The sequence below is a fragment of the Anoplopoma fimbria genome, chromosome 13 (assembly GCF_027596085.1).
Source record: "Anoplopoma fimbria isolate UVic2021 breed Golden Eagle Sablefish chromosome 13, Afim_UVic_2022, whole genome shotgun sequence".
In the NCBI taxonomy this organism is placed as follows: Eukaryota; Metazoa; Chordata; class Actinopteri; order Perciformes; family Anoplopomatidae; genus Anoplopoma; species Anoplopoma fimbria.
Genome location: NC_072461.1, coordinates 24890232 through 24906001, shown reverse-complemented (window position 1 = coordinate 24906001; position 15770 = coordinate 24890232). Strand labels below are relative to the sequence as shown.

Sequence of the window (15770 nt, the reverse complement as noted above, 5' to 3'; positions counted from 1 at the left end):
ATGACTGTTTGAATCAAATGTCATGGCAATCCCAAACATTAACCTCACGCTGGCTCTTAAAGTCATGAGGATAAACTGGGGAGCATGAAGGTCTTAAGCAAATGTCATTGCAATCAATTAAAAGATGTTCAGATAGTTCACACAGTGTCTCTGAAGGAAAAGGGAGGTGATCAACAAAGTAATGAGGATTCGTCCTCTGGGAAACATGAAAGTTTCAACCAAATGGCATGGCAATCCATCAAGTAGCTGTTGAGATATTTACCTCAAAAATACAAACATAACCCTAATGGTAGCTATTTAAAAAAGTCATAAGGATTCATCCTCTGGGAACCATGAATGTATGAATCAAAAACCGTGGCAATTTATCAAATAGCTGCTGAGATATTCAAATCAAAACCACAAACATTAACTTCATGGTGGCTCTTTAAGTCAAGAGGATTTATCCTCTGGGAATCATGAACCAAATTATATTGCAATCCATCAAATAGCTGCAGATATATTTGCCATTCGTCATAGCTAGAGCCACACTGCCAGCCTGGATAAAATCATACAGACATTAATGATTCATCAAAGAGGACACATTACGAGTCATCTAAAGATAGTAAATCATCAGCAGTCTTCCATTGATGCGAAAAACTGGTTTATTTCCATGTTTGTCTCGCTGAGAGGAGACATTCAAATGTTGACTGTCTCTGAGACTTGGGGCTCCATTAACCGGTAATTTAGAACAGCACGAGGGAGTTACTCATCACGAACAAATCATTGATCTATACTCCTGTGTCATCTGCATAGAGGGACGAAAAGCAGACACACAGATTAAGTCCAAAAATACATCAGTCATGAGAAGCTTCCCTCTTTTTTTTTTTTTTTTTTGCCTTTCAGGGCTCCACAATAAAACATCTGCAGTATGTGAACCATCAACTCTGTGACAAGTGGGACTATATGAGAGCACATGAGTGTACACGAGGAGAGGCCAGGAGGAGGATGGGAATGATGCAGCATACACCCACTTCTGACATCTCAAGGTCGGTCACATTCCTTCCTTGTTTTCTTGTATCCTTTTTTTGGTGTGTGGTGGGGGGGTGGGGGGGGGGGGGGATTTGTTCTGTATGTTTCATACAAGTGAAAAAAGAAACAAGACGAACAAACTCAACCAGTCGCTCCCTCTGAATGTTAACGATGGAAGTACTGTACTCGTAAAAAAAACTACAGTCCTTTCACAAAAAAAAAAAGACCAGGTGTGTTTCAAGGATCAAACACTGTCATTATATCCCATAAACAGAAGCAAATGCCTTCATGGAGCCCTATATTTCCAAAAAACAGTAAAAAAAAAAAAGTTGACAAGGCAGTTTGTGATTTAAAGATTTCAACAGCTCGTATGTCTGCTCTTTGATCTTTACATGCAGAAAGATACAGGAGATGAGGTTCAGGTCTGACCTTCTGGGATTAGTCCAATCGATCTTCCAAGAAAAAGGTCAAAAGATTAACCTTAACATATTAAACAGAGTCGCAGAGAGCGTCTGAAAGCTCACAAGGCTGCAGTGTTAGTCAGTGGAAGAGAAGTTTCACAAACAAGACATTCTGCTGCTGCTGCAAAAATCACTGTGAGATCAAGACTTTCATTCCAGCCAAGACCTCCTTTCCACGCAGAGATAATTCAAAGGAAGCCAATCGTCAGAACGAGGGTTTCCATGTGCATCTGGCAACATTCAGAAAGTTCGTTTGTAATGAATATTTCAGCAGAGCTTTAAGAACACAGCCGGAAGAGTAACGTGAATTTAAATAATTAAAATCCGACCGATGCTGATAGCGGAGCTTTTGAAGAATTGGGTAATGACATTTCGGCTGTTCTTAAAACACTTCAGATCAATCTTTAAACTTAAATAAAAAAAATAAAGAAATACATACTGAGCAGGTCATTTTACAGTGCAAAATCTACTCGTGTAATATGATTATCGATCAAGCAGCAAACCTCTGAAGATCCAAACGAAAAGTGACAAATACTGCAGTTCTTCAAATGGCCACTTGAGGCTGGCTCCAAAAACGAGTCAATCCCCATAGATAGATAGATTTATTTTATGTTAAGGCTTAAAGTAATACATCATTTAGGGGCCGGACACTTAAAGTGACAGGTGGACGCCGTCTCTGTTTTGCTACGTCACCAGCCACCTCAGCTACAACAACGATCCACCAGTTTGAACTGCCAGTCCATCAGCATATCAACTCATCCACCCAAATGCATTTTAAATCAACAAACCATCGAGGCCCAAATCCAAATAGATGTATGAATGTATGTAGAAATTGTGAGAAAATGTATAAATTGTGAGAAAAAGGAAATATGTACGTAAACAAAACTTTCCTCACCATTTTTACTACTGTTTCCACATCAAGCTATATTATCCTGAATAGCTCAACCAGCCATTTTGAAGAAATACGTTTGATAAAGCACAACTTTGTTTAATGCACGTGTCACTGATATTAAATACTTCATAAATGAGACCTAATAAATACATTGAGGCTGATATAGACTAATAAGTCAGATGATAAACACCAAATGAGGGTTTGAGGACCAAAATGTCATGAATAGAAATAGTGAGTACAAGTGATCGACAGTGTCCAGGATTCTTTGACATCCAAAAGAATCCAGACCACCTAAAGAGCTACTTAAGTGTTAAAAGGATGATTAATAGGACCCAGATTCCAGCTAACAAAATCAAAAGTAAATTGCAGTAAAGTCAGACCGTCTCTACTGTTTAATAGCCAATAAGTGTGCCTCATCCATAGCTGTGGTAATGAGATGAACAGTGATTCAGGTTTTGCAGCGGGAACCATGAATCACTGGAGTAAACAGCTGACAGACTCTTTGTTTTGCGTGATATTTCATCGAGCCCTCTGCTGCGACCCCTGAAGGATCTGTTTCTCAGTATGTAGTTCAGCTCAGATGTGTTTCATCCGAGAAGAAAAAAAGAAATCCCTCTCCCTGGTGCCTCTGACATGCATGAAACATGATGGTTGTCTCCCGCACAGACCGGCAAAGATCGCCATCCCTCACCTCACCCCCATGCTGCTGCTGCTGCTGCTACTGCTTCTGAAGGAGGAGGACGTATCTGCCTCATAAGCATTTAGCAGTCAGTCAGCCTTCTGCCTGCCTGCCTGTTGCAGTAAAGACTTCCAGACAGCAGCCTGGCTATAATTAAGAAACAGTAAAACACACACCTAGCGAGGGCCAAGGCTACCACTTGAGATCAAAGAGCACTGGCCCTCTACGACAGGCTTTTTCATCAGCCAACCACTGGTTTTGCTGGAGTGTTTGATCTCCAGTTATGCAGCCCTGCACGCTTTGCATTCAGGCTGCAAACAATGTGGAGCGAAGCAGGCTAAAAAAAATAAATCCCAAATTAGTTTTGTTTCATGACACACTACAGTAAATGATGTCCTCTTGTGATGTTGACAGTCTGCCTCCAGAAATAAGAGCGGAGAGAAAAATTGGGCAAATGGGCACAAATAAGCTGCTGAGTGTGTGCCCAAAGAACATGAAATGGTCACAGTAAAGACTGAGGTGCAAACAGTAGTTTGAAAATCTGATGTTTCTTTTAGCATTTTGTACTAGTAATATATGTTCAAAGATTTTCAACCACACATGGCCCATTTTCTTTTCAAAGGCTGACCATTTTTAACCGATTATTTCCATGATTTAATATCCCAACATGTTCTAAATGTGTTTGTTTCCTGCAGCAAAAGGAACTGATTAAAATATGACTTTACCGGAACTTTTGCATTATAAATAGTTGTTTTTTTCTGGGGGGCGAAGACTGATTATTGCAGTTAACTATAAAATCTAGTCTTCTTGCGGGTAAAAAGTGGGCTGAGTCCCTTTCATGTAGTAAAGTATCAGGAAATAGCTACACGACAGAGTGTTTGGGCTGACAAAGTTTGTTAAAATCAGACTTTATCTGGATTTTTGTATAATAAATAGTTGGTTTATAATCAAGCTATCCATTGATACATTTGGGGATTTTATTTGTATTATCTCGTCTTGAAATATGTCGCGTCGCACTGTATTATATCGTATCGTATCACATTGGATGGCATCATATTGGATTGTATCCATGGCATCGTAAAGTCCTTTTGGTTTTCACAGATTCTAACCCACAAATAACCATTTTTTGTTAAAGGCAGGTCAGTTTAAACAGATTGTATGTCCCAGCATATCCATTTGTTGTTTTACTGCTGTAACAGACGACTGATCACTGCAGTTTACTCTGAATAAAGTCCTCTTGTGATGTTGACAGCTTATATAGAACACTTCCAGCCATAGAGTGTGGCAAGAAAATTGGAGTGAAAATCACAAATGTGCTGCTAACTATGTGCCAGTGTCCATTTCCATAAGGTAAAAAAACAAGAGATGGTCAACTAAAGGTCAGCATTACTTAATGATTGATTGTCAAAACAATTATAAGTTCCTCATTTCTAATATTATATTAGTTATTAATGGTACAACCCTTTTGGTTTTCAGATTTTCACACAACATTTTTAAAAGGCTTACTTTTTACCGTACTTTATTTCTGTATTTGAACATCCCATTTAATCCAAAATGTTTTGCTTTCTGCTGTATCAGAGCACTAATCACGTAGTTTACATAAAAAAGTATTTTAGCTACAGAAAGCTGCAACTTTGAAGTTCAGATTCTATCCAAAATATTTGTATTATTGATGTTTTTCTGTCAGATTTTGAGCCTTTTAATACAGTGTTTGCTTGCAACAACAGTCTTCTCGAATCAGCCTTCCAGCGGGCAAAGCGACAGACGTTTGATGGCCGTTGGCGTCTTCAAAGTGACATCCTGCCACGACAGTATTTACAAAGCAATACTCTCACATCCTGTGTGGACCCCTCTCGGCCCTGAGTCTCCTACAAAAGTTCAACTATAAATGTCTTGGAGAGACTGAATCTGCCCAAGTGATGAACTGCTTCCAGGAAACGGCCAAATCCTGCTGACTTAAAGGTCAGAGGGGCTTTATCTTTGTTAAGGAGATTATATTAAGAGTACACACAGAGAAGGTATTTTAAGTAATAACAGAAATGATGCAGCACAACAAAGACTGAGATAGGAAACACAACGCTTTGGGAGAATACATCAAACTATGTGAACATATTGTCCCTTGAGTGGCTGAGCTCTCTGACGGTTACCAAGCTCTTCATAATTAAAGAGACGTTTTTTTCCCACTTCAATACAAGTGGGAAAATTGGATTAAATGATGTGCAATTCCGAAACCACTCAGGGAGAGTAAAACGGCCCGGTACAGAGAGAATAGAAGGAAACCCTGGGAGTTTCCGTGACTGACAAGCACTAGGTAGCCGGGGTTATTCAGCCAACAGACACAAACTCATCGTGGGACCTCATGCAGAGCTGCACATGCAGATTCTTTGATTCATTACTTCCAACTGGATGTAAATCGCCCCGTTTCCACACTGTTTTTGGGCAATTGTGATTAATGTGCTGTTGTAATTTACCAGAATAAGCATTAAGAGACCAAAAAAACTTGCTTTTTGACTTGCAAGTCGTGTCTGAAAGAGGCTTGACCAGGCAGCAACATCCCGTTCTGAAGAGTGAAGCCAATGCGGAGGCGTCTTTAACCTGCACTATCTCTACTGACCAGCAGGGGGAGGTAAGTAGAGAGTCCTCTGGTTGCAAAAAGAAGTCTGGTTGTATAGAAGTCTATGAGAAAATGACTCTACTTCTCTCTTGATTTATTCCCTCAGTAAACATTGTAAACATGAGTTTATGGTCTCAATCTCTAGTTTCAAGTCTTCTTCAATACAGCATGATGTTCATTTAGTAAATTATGGTCTATTTAGAGTCAGACAGACCATAAAGCAGGGGATGCTTTAGGCTTACTGTGATTGACAGGTCGTTACCCAACCAATACAGTTTAGTTAATCTACAGAAAATAAGTAAACACAAATTTTGAATAATGAATTAAAAGTCTTTTTTAAATTCACTGGTTTCATCTTCTCAAATGTGAATATTTGCTGTTTTACTTAAACGCACATTTAGAGGTTTCAGACAAAACAGGAAATATGAAGCTGTGATACTATTATGTTACACATTTGAGAACAAACTATTACCTTGCCTTTATTGGTTGGACTATCTAAACGTGTTGTATCATGCATGAATGAGGTCACCACTCAACATGAACTGTTTACCAGGAAGCTCAAGAGTCTGTTTAAGGGGATCTTTAGAAGACAGGAAAACCCTAATTTATCATTTTAGACGTCTCTCATTTGAACCGGCGCCAATTTTTTTTTTATTCCCACCTCACTCAAATCCTTCTCTAATACCTTCAGCCTTACAAAAAAGCAGACTTCTGGTTGGTTTAAAGAAGTGTTTCAGATCTAGTTTTTACATTTAGATTGGAGAAAAGTGTCATCTTGTTATTTCCTGACCTCATTTTGCAATCAGAGTGGATCTAAATGTCACACAATTATTAACATCTTTAAAAAAATAATTTAAATATCAAATACAGGCTTTTACGGTGCATTTACTGACGCTCTTATTAGCTGGGAATGGCGTTCTGAGTCTCTGTGTTCATTCATTTACACTATGTGAAAAAGCACTTCATAACCTCTGTTCTTGATTTCCTCTTCTGTCAGCAGCTTATATTTCAATCTGCTTACAGTACGAGTTAAGCTTTCATCTGGGAGGAATAGCGTTTGTTGTTTGTCTGCCATCTTATGGTGGAAAGACTCAAGTTTCATGCGAGATAACACCTGTCAGCGTTCTTCTTGTGAATTAACCTGTTTACATTTTCCAAGGAAGTCAGCCTATTTTCTGATCCGTATCCCACACTCACCTCCCACTGCCATGCCCTGCCGCTGAGAACCTCCCTCTACATGTGCTGCCTTTTTACAAGTGTTGTAATGTGGGAAGAATGAAGTGAACCCCTGCAGAGCACCTTGGGCTCTCTACCGAGAATACAATCCTGGACACACACACACACACACACACACAGTTATATCTAAGGAAATGCAGACCACCAGGCTTTGCATTCATGTTTCACAATGATTTAAGTCAAAAGTCCCGAGGGCTCTCGCTGTCATCATGTCCACGCCTCACTCATCCCAGCGGTCCTGAAGGAGCTGCTTTCACGTGAAGGCGGCGCTTGATGTTGCAGTTAGGTTTTGAGCTTATAGATACCGTTTCTAAAAGCAGCACCAGTGAAATCTAAGACTCTAGTAGGCGGTAGACAAACAGATTAAACGGATTGCTACACTGAGGTGTAATAAATCCACATGAATACCAGTGGGGACATGTCGTTAACAGAAAAAGGCTGGTGTTACTTCCTCTTTTTGTTCTAATCAAATATTCTACACTATAACCAACGTTATATTTATAATATCAACCAATAAATGAACAGCAGCTTTATATCCGATAACAGATTGTGAATGCCCATCAGGAGTCGTGAGTTAAAGCACATCCCTTGTGCTGCTTTTAAGAAAGTCTGCAGCATTCCTGCAGAGAACTTCATTTAAAGTTTTTAGGCTCGCCGAGTGTCTTCCTTAAAAACAGAGATGTCTCGTTGGCCTACTCGGAAAAGATTCTGGGCTCAGGTCATCACCCGATTACTGTTCAAGTGTTTTACGAGGGGTGAAGGGGAGGATGGGTCTGCAGACTTTCTTGTGGAGCACAAAGGGAATTCTTGTTTTATGTTGGGAAGAAGTTTGGTGGGGGAAAAGCCGTTGGGTTTTGTGGGTGCAATGGATGTCCACTCACCCGTTACAAACATCTGTACAAAAAGCCTGAAGAATATCTCCGAGCACAATGTGCTGTAAAAATGCCGAGCGCTGACGTAGAGAAAGGCTAAACTCAGGAGTTACGGACACCTAGAATCCATTAGAGAGGAGTTGATAAGGTCATGGCACTTCTGTAATGAAAAGGTTTGATGGGGTGGAGGAGTGAGAAGCTTTATGGCTGAAGAGGACTTACCAGTCCGTCGCAGTTGTTAATGGCAACCGAGGCCCCGGGCACGTCTGTGATGTCGCCGATAAAGGTGCAGTCTGTCTTCAGCAGCTCGCGGTGCAGTATCCTCTCCGCCCCGCCGGCAACTTCGGTGTGGTTGGCGCCCGTACCGTCACTGTCGCTGACATTCCAGACGACTGGCATCTCGTCGTGCCACTCCACCATCGCCCCCGGCGCCACCAGCCGGGTGTTCGGCCGCAGGCGGAGGTGGAACTCCTGCCCGAAGGCGGAGATGTTGAAGAAAAGCTTCTGTTCGGCTTCTCCGGAGGAAAAGGCCTCCCTCTTGACGCGCTGCTTGTGGGTGGCGGAGAGCAGGTGCGACAGGTAGTGTCCGTGGGAGTCGGTGCTGAAGGGAGTGACGAGGCCGTATTCCTTCAGACGGCTCTTCAGCTGGTCTGTGAAACGACACGGCGACAATGAGGCCTTCGTTCATTCAAAGCAGCAGGAAGAAGAAACAACGACACACTACTGCCAAAGTGTATAACAAGTGCAATAACTTTTTTCAAAACAAATGTCAATTAAATGCAGATGAATAACAATGAGGACACGTTGTTAAAGAAAAGGGAAAGGCTGGTGTCACTGCCGATTTTGTTATAATCAAATATTCCCCTGATGACACAAAAACAAACGATGAATTTATAATATGAAGTAGCTCATTCCTTCACACACAGCCATTGTCGTCCAAAACATATGAATAATTGAATAAAAACAACTTCATTTAAACGGTCATTTTAAAAAAGGTACATAAATGAAATCTGCTTTTAACCCATCCTGAGAATGTTAGGAGTAGTGAGCTGCTGTAAAGCGCCTGGGGAGCAACTTTGGGTTCAGAATCTCTCTCAAGGACACTTTAACATGCGGAGAGTCGGAGTCGGGGATCGAACCGCCGACCTTCTGAGTAAAGGACGACCCATTCTATACACCGAGCTCGACCACTCCTTGTATTTAATAATAACAGGGCCAAGAGTTTACAGCCATGTAAACGGCCCTGTGAGACTGCACATGGTCCCAGCGGTGCGTTAAGCTAAATGCTAACGTTGGCATGCTAACATGCTCACAGTGACAATGCTAACATGTTGGTGTTTGCCAGCTACGATGTTAAACATGTTCCCCTCCTTAGTTCAGCAATAATAACCTTGATCATTTTCACGTCATCGACTTTGTATTGTATTGTACCATTTATGGATGTGACATCCATGATGTGATGTGAAGAGGATATAAAGCTCTGGACTCCAAGCAGCAAAAAAGCATGAGCCCATAATTTTTTATCAACTGGATCAACAAACTAATAACTATCTACATTATCAATCAATTTATTGTATATACTCAATCTGTTGAACATTTGATATTATATTGATTTACTCCAATAAACTGATTTATTAATCGACAAATCATTTCTGCACAAAGTAAATCTGTCCTTAATAAATCTGTGGCCCTGTTATTACTATCATCATCAATATTTCTACTGTCATTATAGTTATAGATGTATAAATAATCAAATAAAGAGACAGTGTGTGTGTGTGTGTGGTGTGTGTGTGTGTGTGTGTGTGGTGTGTGTTTGCTGCAGGTACAGGTGGTCAGGTTTGAGGACTTTAAGATACAGAGACAGAAACGCTAGAATGACAGTCCTAGTTACTTTAAAGCTAAACCATAGAAGCAGCACGCACATGAACATACTACAAAGTATTTAACCTGGAGCTCGCATCTAATTGTATTTGATTGGTGTTTCTCCAAACGGCACCTGCGTTTGAGTCAATTATTTGCTGTTTGAAATGAACGAGCAGGCTGTGATTTTCATTGGCCTTGTTCTCCATCACAGATGGGCAGAATGGAATCAAGACAGACGCCACTGCTCTCTTGAGCATCAATGCTTTTCGATCTGGCAATGCAAATGCAGTCAGTTCAAGCCAATAAAGAGAGTGCAGAGAAGAAAACGCTTCATTCTCAGAGTCCTTGATAAGCTGTTTCTGCTTTTACTGCGTCCAAAGTAAAAAAAAAAACTAGATTACAAAAACAAATGTGCGTCCTATACTGGATGGTACTCAGTATCATCCTGGCAAAATGCTTCATCCAGCCTCAGGCTCTTGTTCATTGGACCATTTGTGGTCAACTCAAATTGTACCAGGAAATCTGTGGGCCTTGAAAAAACACTCAGAGTTTAAAAAGGAAATTTCCACGAGGTCTGCTTCGGGTTTTCCGAATGTGTGCAGACGGCAGACACATTCTGAGATCTTCGGTTTGGTTTCGGTTGGAAAAAAAATGTAATGTGAATCTGGAAACCATGTAATCATCTTGTAGGTTTTGACTCGAAGACATTCAAACAGGTGTCAATGGTGAAACCCAAATTACACATCTGAGGAGAAATGCCATACTTTGCAAATCACAGTAACTGCGCGCCTTCTGGACGTGATGTTAAAAACATGCATTGGACGACCTTTTAAAGGGAAAAACATCAGGCCCGTCTGATGATGATAGTGATGAAATGACAAACAGTGCGTTGTGGAAGCAGCTTCATCACACTGAGCACCTTCATCATATTCCATAACCAAAGGAAACTGGAGGCACGCGTCTGGTTTTGAACGTGCAAAAACTTCAAAAAGGTCTTTTTTATTTTATTTTACAGGACAAACACCTCCGTTACCTCACGTTAACTTAACTCTCTCTGCAAACATGAATGACAGTGAGTTAGTTGTCTGGTACGGATTGGTGAAAAGCTTGTGCCACACACGTAGGACTGGTGTTGGTCTAGACGGAGTTTGGTACATATCTGCCCACGGTTTGTTTTGTGGCAGTTAAGCTGGTGTGAAAAATCGCTAAGGGATGAAAAGTTGTAAATCAAAGAGGAGCCAAGAATTAGCTGTGTTCATTAGTGAGTATCTGAAGGAGCCGTGTTCCACTGCTTAATCCTCTGGAGGCCCAGGTCTAATCTCAAGAGCCGGTCCTCCTCCTTGGAAGAAGAAAAGGAGCACATTTCTGTACGTTGTTCTACTTTATTCAGAACGACAACACAAGTTCATTTTGACCTTTCATTAAAGCGCCTAAAATTTGGGATTAAAATGAAATTAGAGTTCAGTTTATTAGAGTTATAATCCTTGTGATTTTCAGGAAATCATACAAAAGCCTTTGAATCTATTTACATTCTGTAATTATCCTTCTGTATAGTGGATTTGATTGGTGGTGGTGGAGTCTGTCATTCCCACGGTGGACTTGCTTACATAAACATGAATGATTCACGGAAAGGCAATGCTTGCAAAATGTATTATCACTAATAACAGTTTACTGTTCACACTCTCAACATCACGTCAGAGGTGAATTAAGTTACTTCTTACAGCTGCTGCTTCACATTTAAAGTGTTTACAAGCATTTACAGAAAGAATATAATTGCGACTGTAATGTCAAACGCTAAACTGTTTTAAAAATGAACTTTCTAGGGCACATTGAGGGGTTTGGTTGAGTTTTCTGGTCTAGAAACATTGATTTAACTCCTTATATTTTCTGTATATGGCCAACAATCACAAAGATTGGGCCACCATGTTGTAAAAATTGCCTCATTGACATAAACTGCTACAATTCCTGAATGCATTGTGCATTTGCAAACAAATGTTGGTGATAGGTGCACACACGTAGTCCAAGTAATCCTGCAAGATGTGGCGAAGATGGCAATGAGGATATATTTAAATAATAATGATGAAAGGGTCATTAGTTTTACTAACTTGCAATTGAGTACAATTAATCCTTAAACCTGATTTCGGCCTAATATTCCTGGATTTCATTGCAGGTTTCTACAGGAATCACAGTCAACTAGGGTGATTGTCTATTTCTGAATGAACTTTAATGTAGATCTTATCAGATTTGTCTCCTTTATTTCTTTTTTAATTCGTCTTTCTTGTATTAATATTATTAAATCCACCAAAACGGTTATGTTTTTGGATCGGTTTGTTGGTTTGTAAGTTTGTCAGAAGGATTACGGAAAAAACTACTGGCCTCATTTTATGAAACATGGAAATATGTATCATGGGCCAAAGGAAAACCTTCACTTCTGGAATGGACTGGCCTTGGCTGCCGTCTGTGCTCTCTGAGTGCTCTTCTAGTTATTATCTGGTATTTTTCATAAAATACCGACTTAACGGTCTGAAAGAAAGAGAACTGCTCCATTAAACTGAGAGTATTGGTTGATTAAAGGATCGTTTGTGGTCCATTCAGCCTTGTCGAACCAGTCTCATTAAAGCAGAGTTTATGGTTTTGCAGAGCCGGGGTTCAGACAAAGAGTAAAAGTCATCCCCTTCTACAAGTAGAGCCTCTTCAAGTCCATCTCTCTCTACTGCGAGAATAGATATTGGTCCATCTTTCTCTGCTATGATGGGTTTCTCCTCCTCCTCTAACATTGGTGCAAAATGGCATCTCTCCAAAGACTCATTTTGTTGAGCCTTGGCTAAGCCCCGCCCCCTCTGCTACTCCATCAAGCTGTCGGAGACGTTCAACTACTCGATACAACGGGGCAATCGATGGTAAGCACCAAAAAGTGATGGAATGAAAGGCTCTGAGGTAAAAGTGATGTTATAAAAGGTGAAGGGGGAGCTGGTTTCAGAGAGCTGACCCTGCATCACCTCAGAGATAAAGCATGTGAACTTGAACACACCACAAAAAGACCACCTGACCGCCGGGATGGACGGTGTCTTGCTCACGCGCTGTTCTAACCCAAACAAACCAAATTAAAAGAGTGTGATTTGTCTATTTTTACACCTGCACACACACCTGGACGCCCTAGTTCTTCAGATTACAATCTAGAACATTACAAAAACCACTTATCTTCTAATTTAACTTATCCAAGAATACATTTGTATACTTATCCCACATTTACTTTCTTTCTACCAAACCCTTTTGAAAAAGCTCATTTCAACCTGATCAACACCACCTGTTCATGAGGAGGAGCGTGCTCATGAGGTGTGATAATTTGCATAATAAACTCCTGTTCCCTCCTGTTCCCTCCTGTTCCCTCTGTTCCACTCCATTTGTGGGAAAACATGAGAGCAGCAGTGCTTCAATGTGACTGAAATGAAGAGGGAATGCTATGACATGAAGTTGTTGAATAAAAAAAAAAGAATAAACTGTGTGCTCTCAAGGTGACATGACAGTCACAGGGATTAATGAGAGAGTATTGCACAGTGACTGATGGTACAGAGCCAGAAGTTCAGGTTCCCAGTTTGAACACCTGGTAGAGTTTGAGCCCCATGAACCAAGGCCGGGGTTCGAATCCGACCTTTGGCCTTTCGCTGCATGTTGCGCCCTCTTTGTCCGGTCTATCTGTTCTACCTATCTAATTAAGGCCAATAAAAAAAGGAAGTGGTCACACAACTACTTAACCACATGTGTAATTTCTCATTGCAATAAAATGTTAAGATCTAAACGATAAACTCATTGAGATTCTTGTGAAGAAAAAAAAACTGTTTCACGGCGTGAATTTTGCCTCAAACCCAAGGGAAGAAACTCTAAATATGAGAAAATTGTCGGATGCAACTAAGTTCCCATAAACCACTTGGGAACATAATCTGTTTGGTACAAGAGGCCTGTTGACTTTACCTTGTAAAAAAAAAAAGTAGCAAAGACGGAGGTGGAAAATTGAAGAGAAACCCGCACTAAATGAGCGAAATGACTGCTTTTTCTTTTTCTTTTCTTTTTACGAGGCCGATAATGGGGGGGGGGGGGGCCCACGAGAAGAGCCAACGGTGGCGGACTACAAGTGAAAAGCCCCAAAACCGACTGGCAGCTGCTGTCATGCTGCTGTGTGCGGGCCCTGGAGGCGCTGGGAAGATAGCGGCGGGTGTAAAAGGATCCTACGTGGACGCTGCTGCAGCTCACTTGTTTCTTAACCTCAGAATGGAGAACAGATGTGCAGGATTTAGAAGTGGAATTTTCTTTCCTGTATAACAAAGCCCTTGAAGCAGTTTGCTCGTGTAATAATATAAGTGTGTGTGTGTGTGTGTGTGTGTGTGTGTGTGTGTGTGTGTGTGTGTGTGGTTAGTGTGTGAGTGTGTGTAGGGGGGGAATGGTGGGCTGATAGTAGAAGGGAATAAGTGGAGGAGGAGGAGGAGGAGGGGGTGTATTACAGAGCTCCTCACACACTAACTCCCCCCCTCCCACTTTGATCTCCCTGCACCGAGGTTCTCCTCTCTCTCTCTCTTTACTTTCTCACATACTTACACCTAACTATTAGGAAGAAGAAGAAGAAGAAGAAGAGAAAATAAACAGGACTTACCCTCTCTATCTACTTCACCAGCCTGTAGGAGGGAGAGAAAGAGAGAGTTAGAATGAGTAAGAAGTCTGGAGGAAACCATAATCTGACATAGATGTCAGAGGGAGGAAAGTTTACTCTATAAACTGCTTGTAAAAAAATTTTTTAAAAATGCAACAAAAATGTCTCTATTTCACATGTTATGTAACAGTGTGCAGTGTCAACATGCATGTCCACAGAGGAAGCAGTGTGCTTGGAGACAAACTTTTTTGTTTTAAAAGCATAAATAAATCAATAAATGAATAAATCAATAACCTGCTGCTGTGTCGCCAGTGCTTCTCATGTCCATTAAGCTCCGGCGACACTCACACAGTGGATACTTTGAGGCGATGGGACACTTACCTTGTCAGCTGAAGTCAATGCAAATCCTAGGAGGAGTAACGCTAGTGATAGGACAGCCATCACGAGTCTGTTCAATGATAAAGAAACCACTTTATCCCCACGTCAAATACAAATAAGGAAAGAAAAAAAAGAAAAAACTGGAGGAAAAAAAGAAAAAGTCTCAACGCGAGCGGCTCATTGAGAGAGTAATCAAAGTAGATGTGCAGCCTCTGTTCAGCTCAGCATGAACACAACAAAAAAATAAAACATGTAAAAAGTTTCATCAAAGTAGGAGTGAGGCGAGTTGCGACACTTTGTCAGTCAGTCAGTGGGTTTTTTCTTTTTTTTTTTTTTTTTTTTTTTTTTTTTTTTTTTTGGTTGTTTTCTTGTTTTTCTGTTTCTGACTGAAAGTTTCTAGAAAAGTTTTTTTTGTAGTTTTTTTTGTTCTTGGGGTGGAAGTTAGTAGGACATCCCCTCTGCCGCTGGCCGGACAGAGCTGCAGTGTGAAGCTCTTGCAACCTGGCACTTGGCTCCCCTGGCTAATAAAAGGACAAGACCAACCCTGCGTGACGTCACACTGCCCTGTCCACGAAAAGGAGGAGGAGGAGGAGGAGGAGGAGGAGGAAGAACCACCTCTTCCCCCAAAACCTCATCCCAGGACGGGATAGGATGAGCCAGCTTCAAATGTGATAACTTAGTTTCTTTTGAATAAAAATGTTAAGTTTATAAAAATTTGCACAACTTTTACATTTTAAATACTCACCTGCTGTATTTAGTAAAGTTTTCATTCCTTTTGTGTGTTTTTTTATCTTGTATATTGTTGTTATTGTGTTTGCTGGCTGGCTGAAGGCTACCAAACGGAATTTCGTTGTATCACTACAATGACAATAAAAACCTCTTTATCTTTCTCTTTCTCTTTATCATTATCTTTCTCTTTCTCTTTCTCTTTATAAGCAGTCAAACTGTCAGAGCTACTTTACCATGGAGACCACAATGTCTGCACAAACTGCACTCCTTGAAGAAATATTATACATTTTTTTAGGAAAAAACAACAAAGCGAATTATACAAGAAATATGCATTTGAAAGATAAATTCAGGACGTCAAACTGATCAGTTCAAGCAGTTTAAAAAGATAAAGAT

General features: G+C 40.7%; 1 protein-coding gene across 5 annotated transcripts in view; it reads right to left on the bottom strand.

Moving 5' to 3' along the window:
• The window catches only part of adamts3 (ADAM metallopeptidase with thrombospondin type 1 motif, 3), a 230648-nt gene extending 215677 nt beyond the window's left edge, over positions 1–14971 (bottom strand). For all 5 annotated transcript variants that reach the window (XM_054610315.1, XM_054610314.1, XM_054610316.1 and 2 more), the window contains exons 1-3: positions 14652–14971; positions 14274–14295; positions 7985–8412 (exon numbers count right to left, since the gene is read on the bottom strand). In XM_054610315.1, the coding sequence (XP_054466290.1) occupies positions 7985–8412; positions 14274–14295; positions 14652–14711 (510 nt within the window). In that variant the 5' untranslated portion in view covers positions 14712–14971. The remainder of the gene's footprint in view (positions 1–7984; positions 8413–14273; positions 14296–14651) is intronic.
• Positions 14972–15770: the final 799 nt, after the last annotated feature.